The sequence below is a fragment of the Anoplopoma fimbria genome, chromosome 19 (genome assembly GCF_027596085.1).
Source record: "Anoplopoma fimbria isolate UVic2021 breed Golden Eagle Sablefish chromosome 19, Afim_UVic_2022, whole genome shotgun sequence".
Lineage (NCBI taxonomy): Eukaryota > Metazoa > Chordata > Actinopteri > Perciformes > Anoplopomatidae > Anoplopoma > Anoplopoma fimbria.
The window spans coordinates 19,058,239-19,077,013 of record NC_072467.1 but is presented as its reverse complement, the minus strand read 5'-3'; the positions used below and the strand labels follow the sequence as shown (position 1 = coordinate 19,077,013).

The window sequence follows — 18,775 nt, the reverse complement described above, 5'->3', positions numbered from 1 at the left end:
ATAAATGAAGTCAGTGTGGAACTCGTCCATTTGATACTGCAACATTCCTGCCACTCAAAAGTAAGATGTTGGCCCAAGATGGAGTAAGGGCACTTCTTTTGATTCAGGGGAAACGTTTGATTTCTGTAATGAAATAAACCTTATATAGAGAGAACTTCACCGTGTATATAAATGCAACCAAATAAACAGACCTCGCTTTTAAAAAAGGAAGTGTGTTGTTCAATGGGCAACAGAAATAAATCTCCTCTGCTTAAATTGTTCTTGGGTATCGCAATGCTGTGATCAAAGGGGTTTTCCAGGCTGCTGCTCGAAAAGGATGAAGGGTGAGGAAAAGGGTATTAACTCCCCCGTCCGCTTTATTGGAAAACTTGAGCACAGTCCCTAATCGTGGATTCCAACCCGAGACAAAAGTAGGGGGAGGGACCTCAACAGCTCTGTCATTATGGTCAAACGGCATGTGGGCTGCAGTTTACTTTAAATGGAAATTCACTTCCATGAACCAGCATGTTTAACACATTAGTATCAAAAGTCACAATACCAGATGCTGCTCAGCGTGTTCATTCTGGAGGCCCATCAGAAATGCAACGGAGAGATTGAAACCTCTTACGTCCATTTATTCATCACCTTCCCTCTGTTCCATCAAAGTCTTAACCACTCATTTCACAATGTGTTCATGAATACACTTTATCAGAAGTTCTGTCGGATCGGGCTCAGTTCAAGCGGGAATAGAAAAGCGAGGCTTTCACCATCACATCAATCACGGTGGCATTTTGTTCTCCCCGTAGATCAACTGAAGGGCTGCAGCTTTCCCTCAGCCAAGGACTTCAATAGCTTCCAGGTTTCAATGAGGCAGGGAAATAAAAGTGCAAATCCAGCTTTTATTCAGGGTAGCAGATTTGTGAGTCTTTTGCTTGATCTACGTCACCCTCCGATTGAGGTCCCCAAAGAAATAGCAGCTGGCAGCTGTACCAAAGGAAGCCATCGTGTGTTCACAAAACTGTGCCGGGAGGCTGCAATCAAAAGTAAATGAGTCTTCCACTTAGGAAGCATGAGAGATTCCTGTCTGGCAGAGAGTCGCCTCAAGCACCCCCTTGTCACCCTCCCGCAAGTAACCAGGGGGCTGTGATGAGGGATTGGTATTTAAACACTGCCCGCACTGGTTGACTGGCTGAGCGGAGGCACCGGACAAAGAACTGCTCAGATCCTGTAAGACATCAGAAAGCTTCCTTTGTGCTCAAGACTGCTCTGCAAATCTTACAGGAGGAACTTAACATTGTTCTATGTGTGAAAAGGAGGAAAGGTGAACAAACATCGAGTTTGCGTTAACAAGATGTTCTAAGCTAAATCCATGGACTCTCTACAAATGTAATATAAAATATGTTTCTAAATATCAATCGCATTATAAATTAACCAATATAAAATATGTATAAAACAAACACAACAACCTTTAGGTGATTAGTAAAAGAGTAGAACCAAGAAATGCACGACTTTTATGTTCTTTTTGTATTAAAATGAGCTATTTGTCTTTTGCTGTGTTATAAATAGCTTGCATTGTGACTTTATGTTTGATTTCTATTTTATGCTAATGTGAAAAAACGCAACATCAATGTATTTACCAGATTTTATGGCAGTGCATCCAATAGCTGTTGAAACATTTTAGTATTGAATGACAGACACAACTCTGGCCAAGTGCGGCTAAAAATGATGCCAAGTTACCTATTCTGCTTCTCAGCACATTTTATGATTTATTGTTATGTTTTACTTGAAGTCCTTCAAATTTGCTCACCTGTTTATAAAGCCAGTTTCTCTTGATAACTGGGGCACTGGGATTCCTCCTGATGGAGTTGGATCTCTTGCCAAAGTTGTGGAGTTTTTTGGAAGGTCTCGATGGCTAGAAATACAGTATGAATGAGTAAATGGAAAAGTGAACACAACCCACACAAAAAAAAAGAAGAAAAAAATGACCTTTTAAACTTCTAGACTGGTTTTCCATTATTTTTCTAACTTAACACACATGCATGCTTATCCTGTATCAATGTGTGTCACTCACTCTTCCTGCTGGGCTACTGGGGTTTGCGGCGTAGTCCGAGCCGCCCGTGTAGTTGGAGGCCTCGCTCATGGTGCTCAGTGGCCGATCCTTCTTCTCATTCGCCGGGCCTTTGGAGGCAGATCTAAAAAAAGGACAAAAACACAAAGCATGCCAAGAGCAAAGAGGCGAATCATCAGTCAGAAATATAGACTGCCAATTTATGTCTACTGACCTTGATAAAAACAAAAAAAAAAGAATAGAAAGAAGTACACTTTATGGTCTGTTCCCCCATCTCTCTGAAGTTCAAACTGTTATAATGAGATCTCAACGTGGGCCTGTGAATCATGCCAATTACTCCCACCATGTCACTGCGGATACATTCCCATTTGTCTAACAGCTTTAAATGGACTGCAAAGTTTGCCTGACATATTGAAATGCAGAAGTTGCTGCAGTGAATCAGGTCAGGATTGCCTCTGAAAGACAAAACTATTTTCAAGCAAAACTTGAAAGCATACTGAGTTCAATACATTTGCCATAGGATAGAACACGTTGTGAAGCAAGTCGTCTCTGGCCCATGGAGATATAGTTTTTGAGGAAGGGAACAGTGTTATGGTCTTGAGGGAACAAGGCAGCAAAGCCAGAGTAGAGCAGAAATCCTGCAACCATGAAAAGAAATCCCTCGGATATATTGGTTTTAGGTCACTGAACAAGAACAGAAACCAACAAACCTGCACAGCAAACTCCCCCATCTAACCTGCCCGTTTGATGAATGAACCAACGTTCAGAAATATAAATAAGTACTTTGTATCCGTCAGTACCAACTAGATCAAGCTATCTGTCAAAAACACAGACAAGACTATTAACACTCCAAAAAAAGGAAACTCAGGGTCAATTTAGAAATGGTTTTACAATTCAGACTCCATGCGGTTATACTCAAGGTGCACAAACACGAAAAGGGATCACAAGGGATAACATCAGCTCGACTCACAACAGCAGGCAACACACACACACACACACACACAGGATGTTCATTCCAGTGCAGCACAATGACAGGTCTGATGCTACCAAAGACAAAACAATGGCGATCACAGACTGACTCCGTCTTACCTTTATTTAAAAGAAAAGCGAAATGGTTTGTTTGTTCCAAGGTAAGGTTTAGCCGCAAAGGCAGGACGAGCTAACCGTTACGTACATGAGATCCCACGAATGCTTGTTCAATAAGAGAATTTCAGACACAAAAGAGATTTTATTTTCTCTTATTGTTAGAGTTGACTGGCTGTCTTAAGTGATTCAATACATAACGGGGTTCTGTATAGTGGTGACTCATCAAGGAAGTAATTGGCTGGACAAGTGGGGGACTAAAGCTCACTCAAGTTGAAGTTAATACAATTTTCGACTCACTACTCTGAAATAGCTGCTTAAGTGCGGAGTGATGAGTAGCCGCTGAGATTTGCCGTCTTCGCCATCTAATGACGTCCTTCAAGAAGATGAGCTCAGAGGATTTTTCAGCACTTCCAGTAACACGCAAAAATCTAAGTGAACTATAATCAATGGTATGTCGACCGGCCATCAAACACACATAGGTTGGAGGGGGGGGGGGACTGACTGTGTTGTAACAGAGATGTCACTCTACTTGATTCTCTATTAGGCCAGCCGACCACTTCCAGTCTCTGAGAGTGTTTGTGATTGTGTTGGGGTTTAGTTGATAATTACTTTGGGCCTGATAATCAATCTGCATGCAGCCAAATGGAAAAGTAGTGAGTGTATCAAATTGCTTTAGTGTAAGATCTGGCCCGTGTCCACAAGCAGATGGAGAACAAAAGAAGAAATGATGCTGCGTTACCGTCCTCATGCACAGCGTTAAATATATTAAGCACTGCAGTAGATATTGTGTTTGGGTATTCAAAACATGTTCATCAATAATGTTGTTTACTGTGAACACAATAAGTGTAAAGATGAAAAGCAACAATCAAATAAAATAAAAATGTCTAGGATTAAATAAGAAATTATATTAGAGAAACTTGAAAGTTGCTTAATCAAAACCCAATAATGTTAAGTTTACTATGATATACAACGCAACTACAAAAACAAAATCCTAACAACTGTGCAGCGGCAGCAAGGTAATGTCTGGTATTTGTGCTTGAAAAACTTGAATGACTTAAAATGAATACTTTATCAAAATAGTTGCAGATGAACTGATTAAATCGACTGATCGCTTCAGGACTAGTTTACATTTGTACAGTGTAGGCATGTTCAATCCCAATCACAAAATTAAATCCTGTGCTCATACAAAATAGTTGTAAATACTATGAATAAAGCCTAGATGATGGGAATTCAGAGGACAACTCTTTAGCTCTTTTAACTCAAGACATTCCCTGTCTGGGCCTCTCCAGAATTCATTTCTCAACCACTTGCAGGGAAAACAATGCACATCCGCAGACAGAGACCACCAAATGCTTCATATCTATATTTTCAACTGTAACTTTGCTCTGCTGAAATGTTATCATGAACCTCCACAACATGCTGTTTTTGAGTGTCTGTCTGCTTTAAATTACTATTTTCTTGTTTTAGTTGGTGCACGTATCCAGACAGCAGCAGCCCACAGCGGATATAACTGGGATGTACGAACACAGTAACAGCTGTAGCAAAACACCAGAGCTGAAGGACAACCATTTTTGTGTTTACCACAGCTCCATGAAAACAGATAAGTCGAGAAATCTCATATTGAAGCCTGAAAAACTTTACTTTATCTACCTGCAAAGGGAAAAGGGTTCAGTTTGGTCAAATATTGGCTTAGTTTATGTGCAAATACTACAGCGTAGATCTACCGAGCCTCTATCTGAAGAGAGACACTATGGAGAGGCTGCATGTCCATCAGAGAGCCCCCAACAACCCCACATATTAAGACTAACCCGTTTGTATTAGAGTGTCACATCACTGCCTGGTCCAGCATGGATTTTGTGTGCCCGCGTGTGCAAAAAGAGTGAGGAGGGATTACACTGCCACCGAGGTTTGGTGCTCTAAGCACACTGGGGTGGAAACTGTGAACTGAGCGGCTGAGGGTGCATTTTAAAATGACCACACAGCATTTCTAAAGAAATAAGGGATGCTTTCAAACACTTTTGTTTGCCGTTGAACCTGACCTCTATCTTTTCAACCAACAAAAGGAGTGGAAGACAAGGCAAGCATACGCAGATCAAGCCATCAGTGTGCATTCGTCACAGGTTCAGAGATGCAGCGTAGCACAGAGCTGGGTGGAAAACCAAATGTGTACCGATACAAGCGTAATTCAACAATTTGACTCATGCCGCTATGTACTTTAAAACTGTGGCGCTTTCAAGAGCGGCCCTTAAAAACATACTTTGGCTCTGAATTGTGTTTCAATATCAGGCAGCATGGTACATAAGAGCTAATGGTGAAGTTTAGTGTAGTTTAGTTTAGGCCTGATGGTGAATAAAAACATATTTCTAAATTTGTATTTTATCCCAAAAAACTGTTTCATCTCACCCAGCTCTACCTTAACAAAGGAACTTACTCAGGACTCTTACCTGCGTACATGTAGCCTGTACATCCATAGGGGACAGAGCATGAAGGCGTGCGTGTTCACAAAGTCAAGGTTTTTGAGAGTTTGTCAAAACAAAATAAACACCTCAATGAGTTGTGCATCACTTGGTGCACAATGATCAATCTTTTTGACGCCTTTTGGCCTAGTATAAAGAAACCTGATGTAAGGACCGTGCAACCAAAGAGGACAGAAGACTGAATGCTTCCTCAGAAATCAGTAAACTGCCAAAGAAGTGAAACTGATTAGCAGGGATATTACAGATTTGTCCAATATCTCAGCTTTCTTAAAAAAAAGTGAGTAATGAGCCATCTGCGGCTATTTGTTCATTAAGGTTAAAATGAACACAACAAATGGTTCAGACAGTTAAGTGCACCTTGCAGGACGTTGGAATGCAAATGCATAACAGGTAATCAGGCAAAACACCATTCAAAAACACCCACAGTGTGTTTGTTAGTGTGCAACAACAAGGGTTATTAACAGACAGACACGTTCCAAGTGTTTTACATGAAAAACAAACGTGAAGAACACACAGTTGTCCATTTGCACCCAATAGTGGTTTACCTGCTAAACGCTGGGTGACACAATTTTCCACAATTCACACTACAAAACAGAGGAAAGACACATGTTGAGAATGAGAGTTTAAATGTTTTGACCGATGAGGGGTTTTGAAGACATATTGTGTTATGTACCGGATCTATACATTTGGCCATATCAAAGATGAGACTGATCAGCTTACCGATCATGTCTTTTCTCTGGACTGACTGCACTTAAGAGTGGGTGATACAATCTTATTATAGCAAATATAATGTTGTATTGCATTATCAATATATACACAAATAATGGTACATTGTCTGTGATATTGGTTTATTAATTACTATTAAAGTAAACACATTGTAGTGCTAGATACTTTATATTAATTTTTAAAAAAGCTGACATTGCCATAATACAGTCTTGCTTACTGATTTTCAACATCCGCTTTAATGGTCTAATACATGCAGAGATATTAAAAGGGAAAGCTTCCACGGTATAAACTGCACAGTAACGTCTTCGCGGCTAAACCTTTGACACATTTTACAGCATTTCCTATTGTCATATCGTTCGACCTTAATTACAATGAACTGCATTTATTACTGCAGACGTGGGCAGATCATGTTTTGTGTCATGTGTTACATGTGAGTTATACTAATATCTCCCGTCAGCCTGCACACGGTCATGTGGACCCCTAAGAATAGACCCAGACGTGTACAGTAATGACAGCAGAGTGCTGAGGCGTTCACTGAGGCGGGAGAAGCCACTTGTCAAAGACAGGACTTACTGCTCTAGATGATGACGTGACACCCGCAGTTACTCACACATACCTGAGAGGGTAAGTATGAGTGACTGTGGTACATATAATATAGCCTTTTAATTACCCATAAGCAATGTTAAAGCTGATTATGAGAGGCTAATGGACTTGTAATAGCTTTAGTTGGTCCCTCAATAACACAGTGATGTGGTGTTCTGTGCAGTGCATTTATCCAACTGTGGTTTTCTTTGTAAAAACTCCAGTTAAAGAGACTGAACCTTGAAGCGAAGCCAACAATAATTGTGACATGGGCAACAATAAAGATCCAGGCATCACTGACTCATCTGTTCTGGTTGCATTCAAGGACAAACAAGTTTTGTTTATCTGAATCAAACCATTTTAAAGATGTAATGAGTCATTTTTACTGAGCAGGCGATTGAGCGTAATCAATGGTAACTCTCCTGAACACCGTGTGGTACAGCGCCTCTCTTTTAGACTGTATGTTGCCTCTTTACTGGAGGCTGCCACACACTTTCACAATAACAGAATTTTTTCATGGATGCACAAATAACTTTTCACACGCAGTGGCAGACCTTTTTCTGGGTAGAATAAGAGTTTCTGTTCTTTATATGTTATACCAAATTTCTTGGCTTTACTTAGAGTACAGAGCAGATTAGACAGCGATTTCAGCCTGGCCTCTTTATCCCTGTGGCAGCTTAAATCCGTCTTTGCCTTTTATTACTTGACCAGGGTGAAGATTTCCCCCTTAGTGCTTTTTTTTTTTTTGTAAAACATAGCCAACTGTTGGATGAAATGCAGTGTAATAAACTTAAAAATAACAATAAGTCAAGTAGTGGGTGCATCACTTTGATGCTGCCCTTCCAAAGATGACCTCTAGAACGTCCGATATTCATTTTGCAGATAATCTTACAACGACAAAACACTAATTGCTAAGTTAGATATCATCTTGCATCAGCATGTTGTGTCCCATCAGCGTGAAAAACAGCAGAGATGTGAGAGTAACACAGTGAGGGGAGGAATGTGTCAAGAGAGTGCAGTATGACAGCTCTGGCACAGGAGGCGTCTTCACAACCATTTGACAATTTTTTCCCATCCTTGTTCTTAAGAATTTTGTAGGACAAGAAAACTCAATAGATCATATTCTAGTTAAACCATGATGATAATTTCAAAGCCACAAATTAAAAAAAGCTGATACCGGTGCCTTTAACGGGACATTAGGGGAATTCCTACTCCACAAGTTATTAGAAATTGGCCATAATTTCATGTCTTGAAGCAGAAAATATTTCAATCAGCTTGCATTGCTCAATAAAATAAGTGTCACCAGTTGGGATGACATCACTTCAGTGCAGCAACATAACATCGTGGAGGATCTGCTGTGACAGGGGGTTTATGGGGGAAGTGAGAAGCTGAGTGGAGCTGATTCATGGCGTGCAATATTAAGCTAAGATGGCAGGGGTGGTAGATGAAAGTTGAGGCTACTGTCATGGTGTGGGCTGTGATGCAAATTGTCTAGTACGTTTATATTCGTACACTAACTGATTGGGACACGGATGTAGCTTTGGTGATTCTGCAAAGGAGGCCAAAGTTAAAGATCGGCATCTGCCCTATTTCTTTCTGCGTTGGACATCCTGCAAACGGAGTAGTAGAAGACTGAGCACAGCCACGTGACCCATGGGTGGAGTTAAAGGCGGATGAAACTGGAAACTGGGAGTACTGACAATTCCTAAGATGGAAAGAAACTGACTTTGTGAAGTCTGACATATTCATAGAGTAATTCTTCTTGAAGTGAAAGTTCAAGATGACTGGCCTCTGATCCACTCATATGGGCAGACATGTGATTGTTGTTGTAGATGATCACATGGACGTGACATTGTCATGGGGATGTATATTTGTACTTATGACAAGTGAAAAGGCCATGAACTATTGTCCAGGGCAAAACAAGGACCAACTGTGACTCATCTCATTCCTACCAGCTCATAAATACATGATACAAAGGCTTTGTTATTGTCAGCCCCTTAGCACCAATGGCTGCCAAACAGCAGCTCTGCCATGCATTAAATAAAACGTAGTCAATGGTACATGCACAAGAAGTCCTTAAGGTGACATTTACATCCAAAGGTTAGTTCTTTATTTATAAGGAATGTGCTCATGAACATAAATAAATGAGGAAGCACTGAATAGAGGAGGCTTTGAACTGAAAGGGCAGAACTGCAAATAGATGGTGGCAAAGCACAGACTTCTGCAATGTTGCCTACACATTAGGCGTTGCAACAGCATACTGTAGAGCTCGAAAATGCTACCCAGTGGCATTCTTAAAGCAAAAAACAAGAGACTTACTGTTCGTTGATGACAAAGATGCAATTGTCTTGCGAGGGTAAGCTTGAGACAGGATGCTTGCAGGTCACCTTCCGCTCATTGTGACTATTGAGAGAAGGGAGGGAAAAAAAGAGTTAGAAAACACTACATACACGACAGTAAAATGAAACCCATAAAATAAGACCTGATCCATCTTCAAAAATCATGACTTGATATGCTGCTAAGTGCCCCTGACTACCCAAACGTGTTTTCAAAGAACTCCGGCTGTAAAGGCTTGAGAGAACTCTTCACATCCACAACATGAGAGTTTGTATTGGTAGAAATGGGAATATTGAGGGGAGACAGAACAGATACACAATATGGAATAAATAAATAAGCATGCTGTGCCAAAAACTGGTCCAATCTGTAAAACTAGTCCAACCAGACCAGTATATTGGGCCATTGTGACGATATGAAAAGCACTTAGGGCACAGCAAACAACAGCTTAAGTGCCCCATGACAAGACAAAGCATGGCATTAGAGCCCAAAACAAAAGCACAAAGATGTTACATCAGGTTCACAATAAAAAAAAAAAATATATATATTACAAGAGGAGAAAAGAGCAATTTAGACGTTGAGCAGTGTGTACCGAACGTCAAAATCATTAAAAACATACACATGATGAAAATCCACAGGCTCCAGCAGGCAGAAGTGCCATCCTACACTCAGCATCTGATGACAGAGATACAGAAGATGCTGCCCACCCATCATGTAGGCCAATTACAGCAGCCCACAGTCACTTCCATCCGGACATGATTAGAGCACCAGGTCACAGACCACACAGTGTTTGGAAAAAGGGGCAGTCCAAGAACAGGGTCCTTCACAACAACAGCAGCTTTCCAGTCAAGTAGAGCCTGGTGTTCTGGATGGTCCGGGGGCCGAAGGCTCAATAAACTTTCAAGTTAGGATTACAAGTTGGTCTGTGCAGTAAATCCTGAATAAAGATTTAGAATCAAGAGCCTCATTGGAATAGCACTGCTAAATTTATTCAAGATCCAGAGCCAGTCAGCTTCCTATAGCAAATCAATGTTTATTTGATTATACCCCCAGTGAGTTACAGCGATGGGAGGTTTAGTAGCAGTAGAGAGTATCAATATATCCATCCAATATATCGACAGCAGTAATTAATAAACAAGACATCAGATCATATGAGTTGCATGAGCTTCAGTGTCAACAAGTCTTCGAAGCTACTGCTGCCTTTTACCGGACAGTAACTGTAGAACGCAACTCAGTCAGGCTGAACTATAAACAGAGGAGAGTCAAGCTGCAGCCCAAAAATAACAGTTTTTAAACATGGGGTACTCGTGTACTGAAAAGAAGCAAATACCAAGATTGAAATAGAGGGTTTAGTTTCAGTTAAGCCTGGAGAGCAACAGTCTCCGCAGCTCTGGTCTGTAATTACTGGAGGCACTGTTGGCAGCGGAGTCCTCTGTGCGGTCTTGGGGCAGATCGACGGCACCATTTTTCTTTGGTATCCCTTCGCACATGTCTATACTGTTCTGCACATAGGTTGGCTACAGATTTAAAAGAAGAAAGAAAGCCTGGTTTGGTATTTCTGTAGTGGGATAGAAGGATTGATGTTTTGCGGAACTGTGGATGGGATGTAATAATCTATCAACTATCCAACACCGGAGAATATTTAAGCTTTGATACTCTTAATGCGTGCACCGCAAGGTTGCTTTCATGTGGTGCATTAGTAGTGGTTAAAAGGAAAAAGGTTCAAATATAGGGGTGCATTTTGCCAACCTATCAATTGACAAGGCATGCCGTTTTATTACAGGAGAGCAAAGTGTTTGATACCTCCTAGGATATCTAAAACAATAATGATCTAATTAAAGGAAATTGCTCCACTGAATCCATTTTGGTAGGTGTATCGTCTGCAAAGTATCAAGTAACCACGTTTGCCTACACTGCCTTTACTGCAATAACGCGGAGTGACGTATTACCATGTTCCCAGACGTGGAATGGCATGTAACCTAATAACTATGCAACATTACGAGTATCTACACATACCATTATGCATGCTTTTAATGTTGCTAAAACACAGTTACATTTTCAAATAAGCAATATCAATTTTTGTTAAACACTCAGATATCAATCCGATTACTTTGCCCAGTATGAAAGGATTGTTGGTATTGCCATTTTGACTGGGAATCAACCACCAGTCTGCAGTTTTTTTAGCAGATTTTAGCTGCTTTCAGCTGATTGTTTTGGTTTTGGCCGTCCATGTGGTTAAGTCCCAGTGGCTATAAATGATGATACAGCAAGTATGTGAACTTAGCATACGATATGAGATCAGACAAGCAAATTGTACACTACTTGCATGGAAAATAAAACAAAACAGGCAAAAAAACAAGTCAAACATCTACTGTAGCTAGCCAAAACACCAAAAGAGACCAAGACAGTTTCTCAGAAGTGGGCAGACCAAACAACGGCTACAGAACCAACTAAACACTTGATTTGCATTCAACAGAGCGACCCATACTCAGTCTATACTTAAAGAGGACTCCAATGTGATGTCCATGTTTCTCTGTTTCTGCTCAAATATCAGCCATGGGAACTTCATACTGAAACATGCTATTGGCCCATAAGACCACGGTTAAAAGACAACCCCCATCAACAACACCTGTTCATCAAGACTTTTAAACAGGACAATGAGTTGAGGAAGACAAAATGTCATATCAAAGTCATTTTAAATTAAAGTGAATGTTTGACTCAACAGTTTTGTTGGTTTGTGAGCTACACTTAAGATGATGAACCTAAAATGAAAAGGATTGTAAATCAAATTGGCTCATTAAAAGTGTCAAAAGCTACAGACTTAGTTTAAATATCACCTTCAAAATGAAGTTGACCAAGGGTCTTTGGGTTACATCTATAAAATCAAAAGGCCCTCCTGCTGTTAAGAACCTTTTTTGCAGATGTGCCGTCTGACACGTGTGCAGGTTCGGTGTTTTTAACAGGGTGGCTGAGTGACATCAAAGAGTCTGTATACTTATACGGACGGAAGCTATTTGAGAAGGTCCTAAAGATTCCCAACATGATCCGTGTGGTATGGGAGGACAGAGAGTTCTTAAGCCTCAGTGGAAAACATTGGGGCTATGAAGTAAGATGATGGCTGTGGTTGTGTGTCGGCCCAAACAGGCAGGATGAGTAACAGCGACACACATTTTCCCATTTACTGGAGAACTGCACTTTTTAGCCCATGACAATCAGTGGCTGTCTCGATCTGAACCATTTTGTTTTTCTATTCACATTATGCAGTAGTGACATTTATTTTTCCCTTGTGACGAGGCTGACAAAAGTTATGAGAGGCAACCCACGTTGCAGATACGGATTCATTGCACCACATGGCACCAATAGCTCATTGCAAATATGACTGGCTTATATTGCAAAACAATTATTGACAGAATTTGTGGGTCGGTTGCCTTGTCTCACGCAACATAAAGGGCCCTCTGAAAAACATCACTGGATGATAATGGAAGTTGATGACAGCAGCCAGTGCTGCGTCAAAATCAACAGATGCTGCACAGCTAAAAGCTCAAACTCTCTTTTTTGAGTAGATATGTTTTTTTCAAAATACCTCTGCCAGCTAATCTTAGCCTACAACACCATTTACAATGGTCACACATGGTCCAGAGGATGTGGTCTGTGGTCACTACAGTCAAGAGTAAGTCAGCATAAAAACCCGGGGCAGCAGAGTAAGGGGAGCATATGGTAACATTTCTGCTTCAAACACTGTATTCTCTTCAGTTAGGTTTAGGATTTCTTCTTGTTTTCCAGAGGGAGTTGTTGGTTTATTGGGTGGGTGGGGGTGAAGGGCACAGGGAGGTTCCTTTGCTTCTTGACCTCAGATGTTTAGAAGTGAGGAACTAGGAGTGGCAGTAAGAAATGACCACCCTGTTGGGAGGAGGGTTGGGCAATTCAGGGCCGTCCCGTCCACAACAATTAGCAGTGAGCTGCAGTAATGAAGAGCTTACGGTCTGGGGGTCAACACTCCATGGGCTTAGCTTTTATTGTTCTGGGAGGGTCTTTGATCCGTCACTCCCCTTCTACTACAGTTTAACCACAAACAACTGAGAGGCTCGAAAAAGGATCTTTACGTGAGAGAGAAGGGGAAAACTCTTCATGAGTTTTGACAACACATCTTAAGATTTTAACACCAGAGTTTGGGGGGGCCCACTGGAAGCTCCCTTATGTAATTATTTTACTTGAAAACAAAACCAAACCTGGATTTCAGATCTTTGCTTCAAACACATTTTTTAAGAAGTGAGGTGGGGAAAACATTTGGTTTAGCATTCCACCTATTTCATCTGTAAAGCCAAAAACAGCCATTCAATGCTAATTTTGGACCATTTTCACTGAAAAATCATGTCTGATGTTCAATCAACAGTCTGAAGTTCCTTAAAAAACAAAAGCAAAGTTGATAGTTGAAGTTCTAAAAGATTTGTCAAAAAATCCAAACTCAAAACCATTTCTTCCTGAACCTCTCTATTTGTTTGAAAGTGCCTGGACAGTCTTAATTTGTACGGGATTTCCTCATGCTTTGTTGCGTTTAAAAATAAAAATTAAAACAAATGTATAAGTCATCATAAAAAGTATTAAATGCTGTTGCTAACTTGGACACGGGGGAATTTATGAAACAAAATGTTTTAAAACCAACACTGCAACTCGAGACAGGCAAATGAGACACTAAATCACATCCATTTATAACTAATTGACCAATGTGTATAATGTGGCATGGTAGGTGTGGTCTAGAAACCGGCCAGAGATCAGTTTATATAACAAAAAAAGAAAAGGGTGTGCAGCGACAAGGAAACTGACTAGTTATCCTCTTTTAGTTGGGGTGACTTTTTTTTTTTACTCCTGATTTGATGCTGCTGTAGAAAAAAACAATTACAACCGTAACATTTTCCCTGCTTTCAAAAGACAGTTGGCTTTCCCGCGAACTAACTCATTTAATCCGATAGATCACTTCATTCAAATGGAGGATTTTGATTGAGGATTCTTTTTTTTTTTTTAGATTGATGTCATCATAAAATATGACGGCATATATTTGAAGCTGCATTCGAAACCCTCAAAAGAACATTAGGTACAGTTCTAGAAACCTCAAGCAGAAAAAGCCATGCCTTTCTGTCTGTCCTCCAAACTCCTGTGAATAAAAACAGCCTTACCACAGGATATTAATCCTAATTATCTTTAATTGAATCCCCATCCAACTGCTTCAAGGCCTTAAGTGACTGGGCATCCAACTGAATAGAAGTGAATAGTGCAGGTCAGAGCAATCAGGCATCCATCCTCCTTTACCATGGTTATGATCTAATGACAGATCTCAGTGCAGTAGACGCTTTAATCACAGCCTTCACAGCAGCATAAGTGAGAGGACTTTAGCACACATTGCCTAGTAGGATCACACCCTTATCCTAGCCGTGCTGAGCTAGTGAAATCAAACCAGACTGCATGGTACACATTTCTGCTCTGGCACCCGTGGCCCCATATAATCCATGTTATCACATTCAACTCTGCATTTACACATGTAACTATTTGGTGATATTTAAAACTAACTCCAAGTGTGTACTATCACCGTTCAATATCACACACATTTTGATATACTTTTTAAATGCCAGCATCTCAAAAACAAATTGAAACAAATCCTGCAAATGACCAAACACAGCCTTTCAGCGATAATTAATTATCTTGTTAATGCTCATAAATCTAATCCTATTACACAGGAAGGAACTTGGACACAACATTTGGCCAGTGGCTACCGATTAAAGCGTTCACATTGTCAGGTGAGTATTCTTAACTAGCATTAAAAAAATAAAAAATAAAAAGAGTTGGCTGTATTGGAACTCTTCAATACCTCATGGACATTGACTGGAGGTTTGAATGGCCCACATCACAAAAGTTGAGCTGAATAAGCAGAATAGGCAGTTTGCGAGTGGGTGATGTGGGGGGGGCAGCAAGAGAAAAGACAAAAAGAAAAGACAAAACAGGGGCTTTGCAGACCCCAAGAGGCCACATGAAATGCGGTGCGGCAACATGAAGCAATGTGCTGTCACAAAATGGCAATACCTGGGCTAATGCGATGTCCTTAACTAATTTGGGTACACATCTTCTCAAGGCAATGTTGTGGAAAAACGTGCATCACACTGACGACACAGCCAGTGTGTGCCTGTTAAGCTTCGACTTTTCACCTTAGACCTTTTTAACTTAACCCCAGAAAACAGCTGCGCATTCGGGCTACAAATCAGATTTGTTTTGCACAAACAATTCAATTAGCACCCCCCCCCACAAAGCAGCTGCGACTGTGTGCAAAGTGTGACAAGGTGACGCAGCTGAGCGGCCGACTCGAGACTATTTCAGACCCACGAAAACAAGCTGCCTTCTCAAGGAAAAAGAAAACGGCGAATGGCAGAAGTGAAATTTTGTAGCAACATGATGCAGCTGTTCCTCATTAGACAAAATGATTGGTTCCTTAAAGCTATTTGTGAAACAGAAACTCCAAACGTTACATTAATCAGGCATCTGAAGTTTCTATCCTCACTTTCAGCGTCTTTAAACTCACGTTGTTAACCAATAAATGTTCAATTTCAGGCTTCATTTAGGACAACAGCAGGCTAGCATTCATTACGGCTCTCATTGCAGATAAAGTAACACAGAATAAACCTTAAAAGGCAAAAGTCCACGAAGGCTATTAAAAAAACACTAGGATGACATTCATGTTTTAAAGCACTGACAGTGAGACAGACATCCCATCCATACTGTAAAGCTATGTAGGTCCATTTGCAGGACAAAGAGCAGAAGCACCCAAAAATAGTACTCAGCCTCTTCTTATCAAGGTCATCTCCTTAAAGAAATAGATGGATGAAAGGACGGGAAGCTGCAGGCTCTGGGACTTTTGACTAGTATTTCTTTTTAAGGATGTGTAAAAAGCTTTAAAAGTTAACCTTCAGCTATGTTGCACAGTATAAAAGACTAGTAAAGGGAAGAGGGTATTCACAATTGCTTTCATGGGGTCTTTATCCTTATTAGAACTGCATACTGGAGTTAAGAGACCCATTAACTGAGAAGCATTTGAATTCGTGTGAAAACTCATAATGTATTAGAAAGAAACATGAGCCAGTGTCTTGCCCCGACTCAAATTTGCTTACAAAATGTATAAACACACGTTGCAGCTGCCATCATGCAAATTAAACATCTAGCATTGAACTGAGAAGCTAAACACATATTAGGTGGTAGCTCTCAGTAACAATACGAACATTTTACAAGGATGGTACGACACGGGTACATTGGCTGAATAAGGGAGTGTACGACTCTCTGCAGTTTCACCATTTTGCTGATTTATCTCTCAGGACTCAAAGCCTGAAATCAAAAGCGGCTCCACCCTCCTCTCCCCTTGATGTCTTCTGCTCAGCGAGTGCCGAGGCTGGACCTGCAGCCAATAACAAGGCCTCTGCACATCTCCACTACTGCTGACCTGCTCTTTAATGTATCAGTGTCTCACATATATATATACTGTATAATTCATTTGGATGAGTTATCTAAATACGTTTTCTCAATCCAAGATTTTTCTATTTAATATTTCTTACTCTAAAACAGACTATCCAGCTGAAATTGGACTATCTAAAAGGGTCTGCAAGATTAGTGAGATCATGTAATGTGATATTATATTATATTATATTATATAGGTAAAAATACTTTCTGTTTTGGAGTCAAAGTGAAGTGTTTGTTAAAGGAGCGGCCGTCCCCCAGGCTGAGCACCACAAATAAACTCTGTCTGTAGGAAACATTGCTGAATTGTCAATGATTCAATGAAGTATCCACCGTAGGAAACATTTGGACATTGAGGACATTGAATGAGCTCATGGGAAAAGTGAGTAACTGATGTTCCTTCTCTCCCTGTGGCTTTGACATGTGTCATTCCAATCTTTTGCAATGCACAGTTACAGCAACACTACACACATGCTAAACCACACTTTACTATGTGTACGAGGTTTAATGGATTGATGGGGTTTTAGTTAGACATTACAAACAACCGTGCTGTGTGCTAACAACCACTTCTAGTTATTTAATCAGACTATACAGATAAGGTCTGAATCACAAGCCCAGGCAGAATTAATTTGATTAAAACGGTTTTCAGATTTTCCATTTTTTTTACATGCAGACACAATAATAGGGGCTTGCTTTACAGATGATGTTTGTGCATTATAAAAGTCTACACATGAGCGTTCAACCCAATGAGACTAACAACATGCCTTAAACACATCCTACTGGATCACAAGGAACAGGTTCAACGGCCAACTGTCTCCTGTTCCCCAGGAATTATGGCTCAAACCACAAGATCAAAAAAGCAATTACTATTAAAGCAATTTTTAGCAGATCGCGTAGATGTGATCTGGTCTACATGAGTTATTAAAGGGAGGACATGGTCTGGGTCCCTGCGGGAGAGACAGTGGGCAATGCTATAATTAAGGCTTTACTGACTATGTTAAACAGATAAAGGCTTTTAAAGAACTTCTGATGCAACGAAATGGGAAACAGTCATGGAGGGATAACCAGTGGCTCTTCAGGACTGGTAATAGTAAAGTGATAGGCAACACTTCAGAAACATGGAAATGAAATTGCTGTTTCTAATGACTGTATATAGTGTATTCAAATTGGCAGGACAGGTTCTCTTTTCTTATTGACAATGGAATTCCATCAAAAACTGACTAGACTGAAATTCAGGGAAACCCAACCAAAAGAGACACTGAGAGAAAAAAAAAGTGTTTCCTCTCAAGGGGTTTGCTTTCAGTGCTGTGTTGTTTTGTGTCACTCGGAAATACCTGATGCTCAGCTTTAACTGACCAGCAGAGCATGAGGCTTTAAAAACTACAAAAGATAGAAATGTTACAATTCATTTGCGATTTCCTTTTGGCATTTTAGGGCCAAATGAGAGGAGTAAATAGGTACTTGTTTCACCAAATATGCACTTTTATAAGGAATGTAAAGAAAAAAATATAACAAAAATAAAAATACCTGAAACTAATAAGATTAGATTTCACTTAATAAAAAAAAATAAAAAAACTTGACAACACAGAGGTGGTCAGACAGCAGCATCAGTGCTCATTAAGCCATGTGAGGAACAAAACGCTGACTGGAGCTGGTTCACTGCAACACACAAGGCAATCACAGGCTCCATCCATCTAAACAGCGTTTTAATAGCATCCACCACCACCACCACCACCGTCAGCACACACACAGTGCAACACCCCCCAAAAACACCGCAATCATTATCGCGTTAAGACCAGATCCCGCTCAATGTATGCGGTGTAATGCAATGTATGTCGCACACGTCGACTGCAGGTTTTTTTTTTTTTTTTTTTTTTTTTTTGTACTTACAATGAAAAGCTTCCATAAATGCTCAGCCACGGTTATCAACCACGATGAAGCCAAACGTGCAGAGGGAGAAAAAACACAAAAAAAACCAGGTAATCGTTTGTATCCGAACGTGAACGGCAGACAGAAAACGTAGAGTTTC

General features: G+C 40.4%; 1 protein-coding gene across 4 annotated transcripts in view; it reads right to left on the bottom strand.

The window, feature by feature from the left end:
* The window catches only part of LOC129108678 (pleckstrin homology domain-containing family A member 5-like), a 77,157-nt gene that overhangs the window by 25,136 nt on the left and 33,246 nt on the right, over positions 1-18,775 (bottom strand). For 3 of the 4 annotated variants that reach the window (XM_054620561.1, XM_054620563.1, XM_054620562.1), the window contains exons 4-6: positions 9,238-9,321; positions 2,051-2,171; positions 1,787-1,891 (exon numbers count right to left, since the gene is read on the bottom strand). In XM_054620561.1, coding sequence (XP_054476536.1) covers positions 1,787-1,891; positions 2,051-2,171; positions 9,238-9,321 — 310 coding nt within the window. Of the gene's footprint in view, positions 1-1,786; positions 1,892-2,050; positions 2,172-9,237; positions 9,322-18,636 lie in introns of all 4 variants that reach the window. The other variant, XM_054620564.1, reaches the window with a different exon arrangement.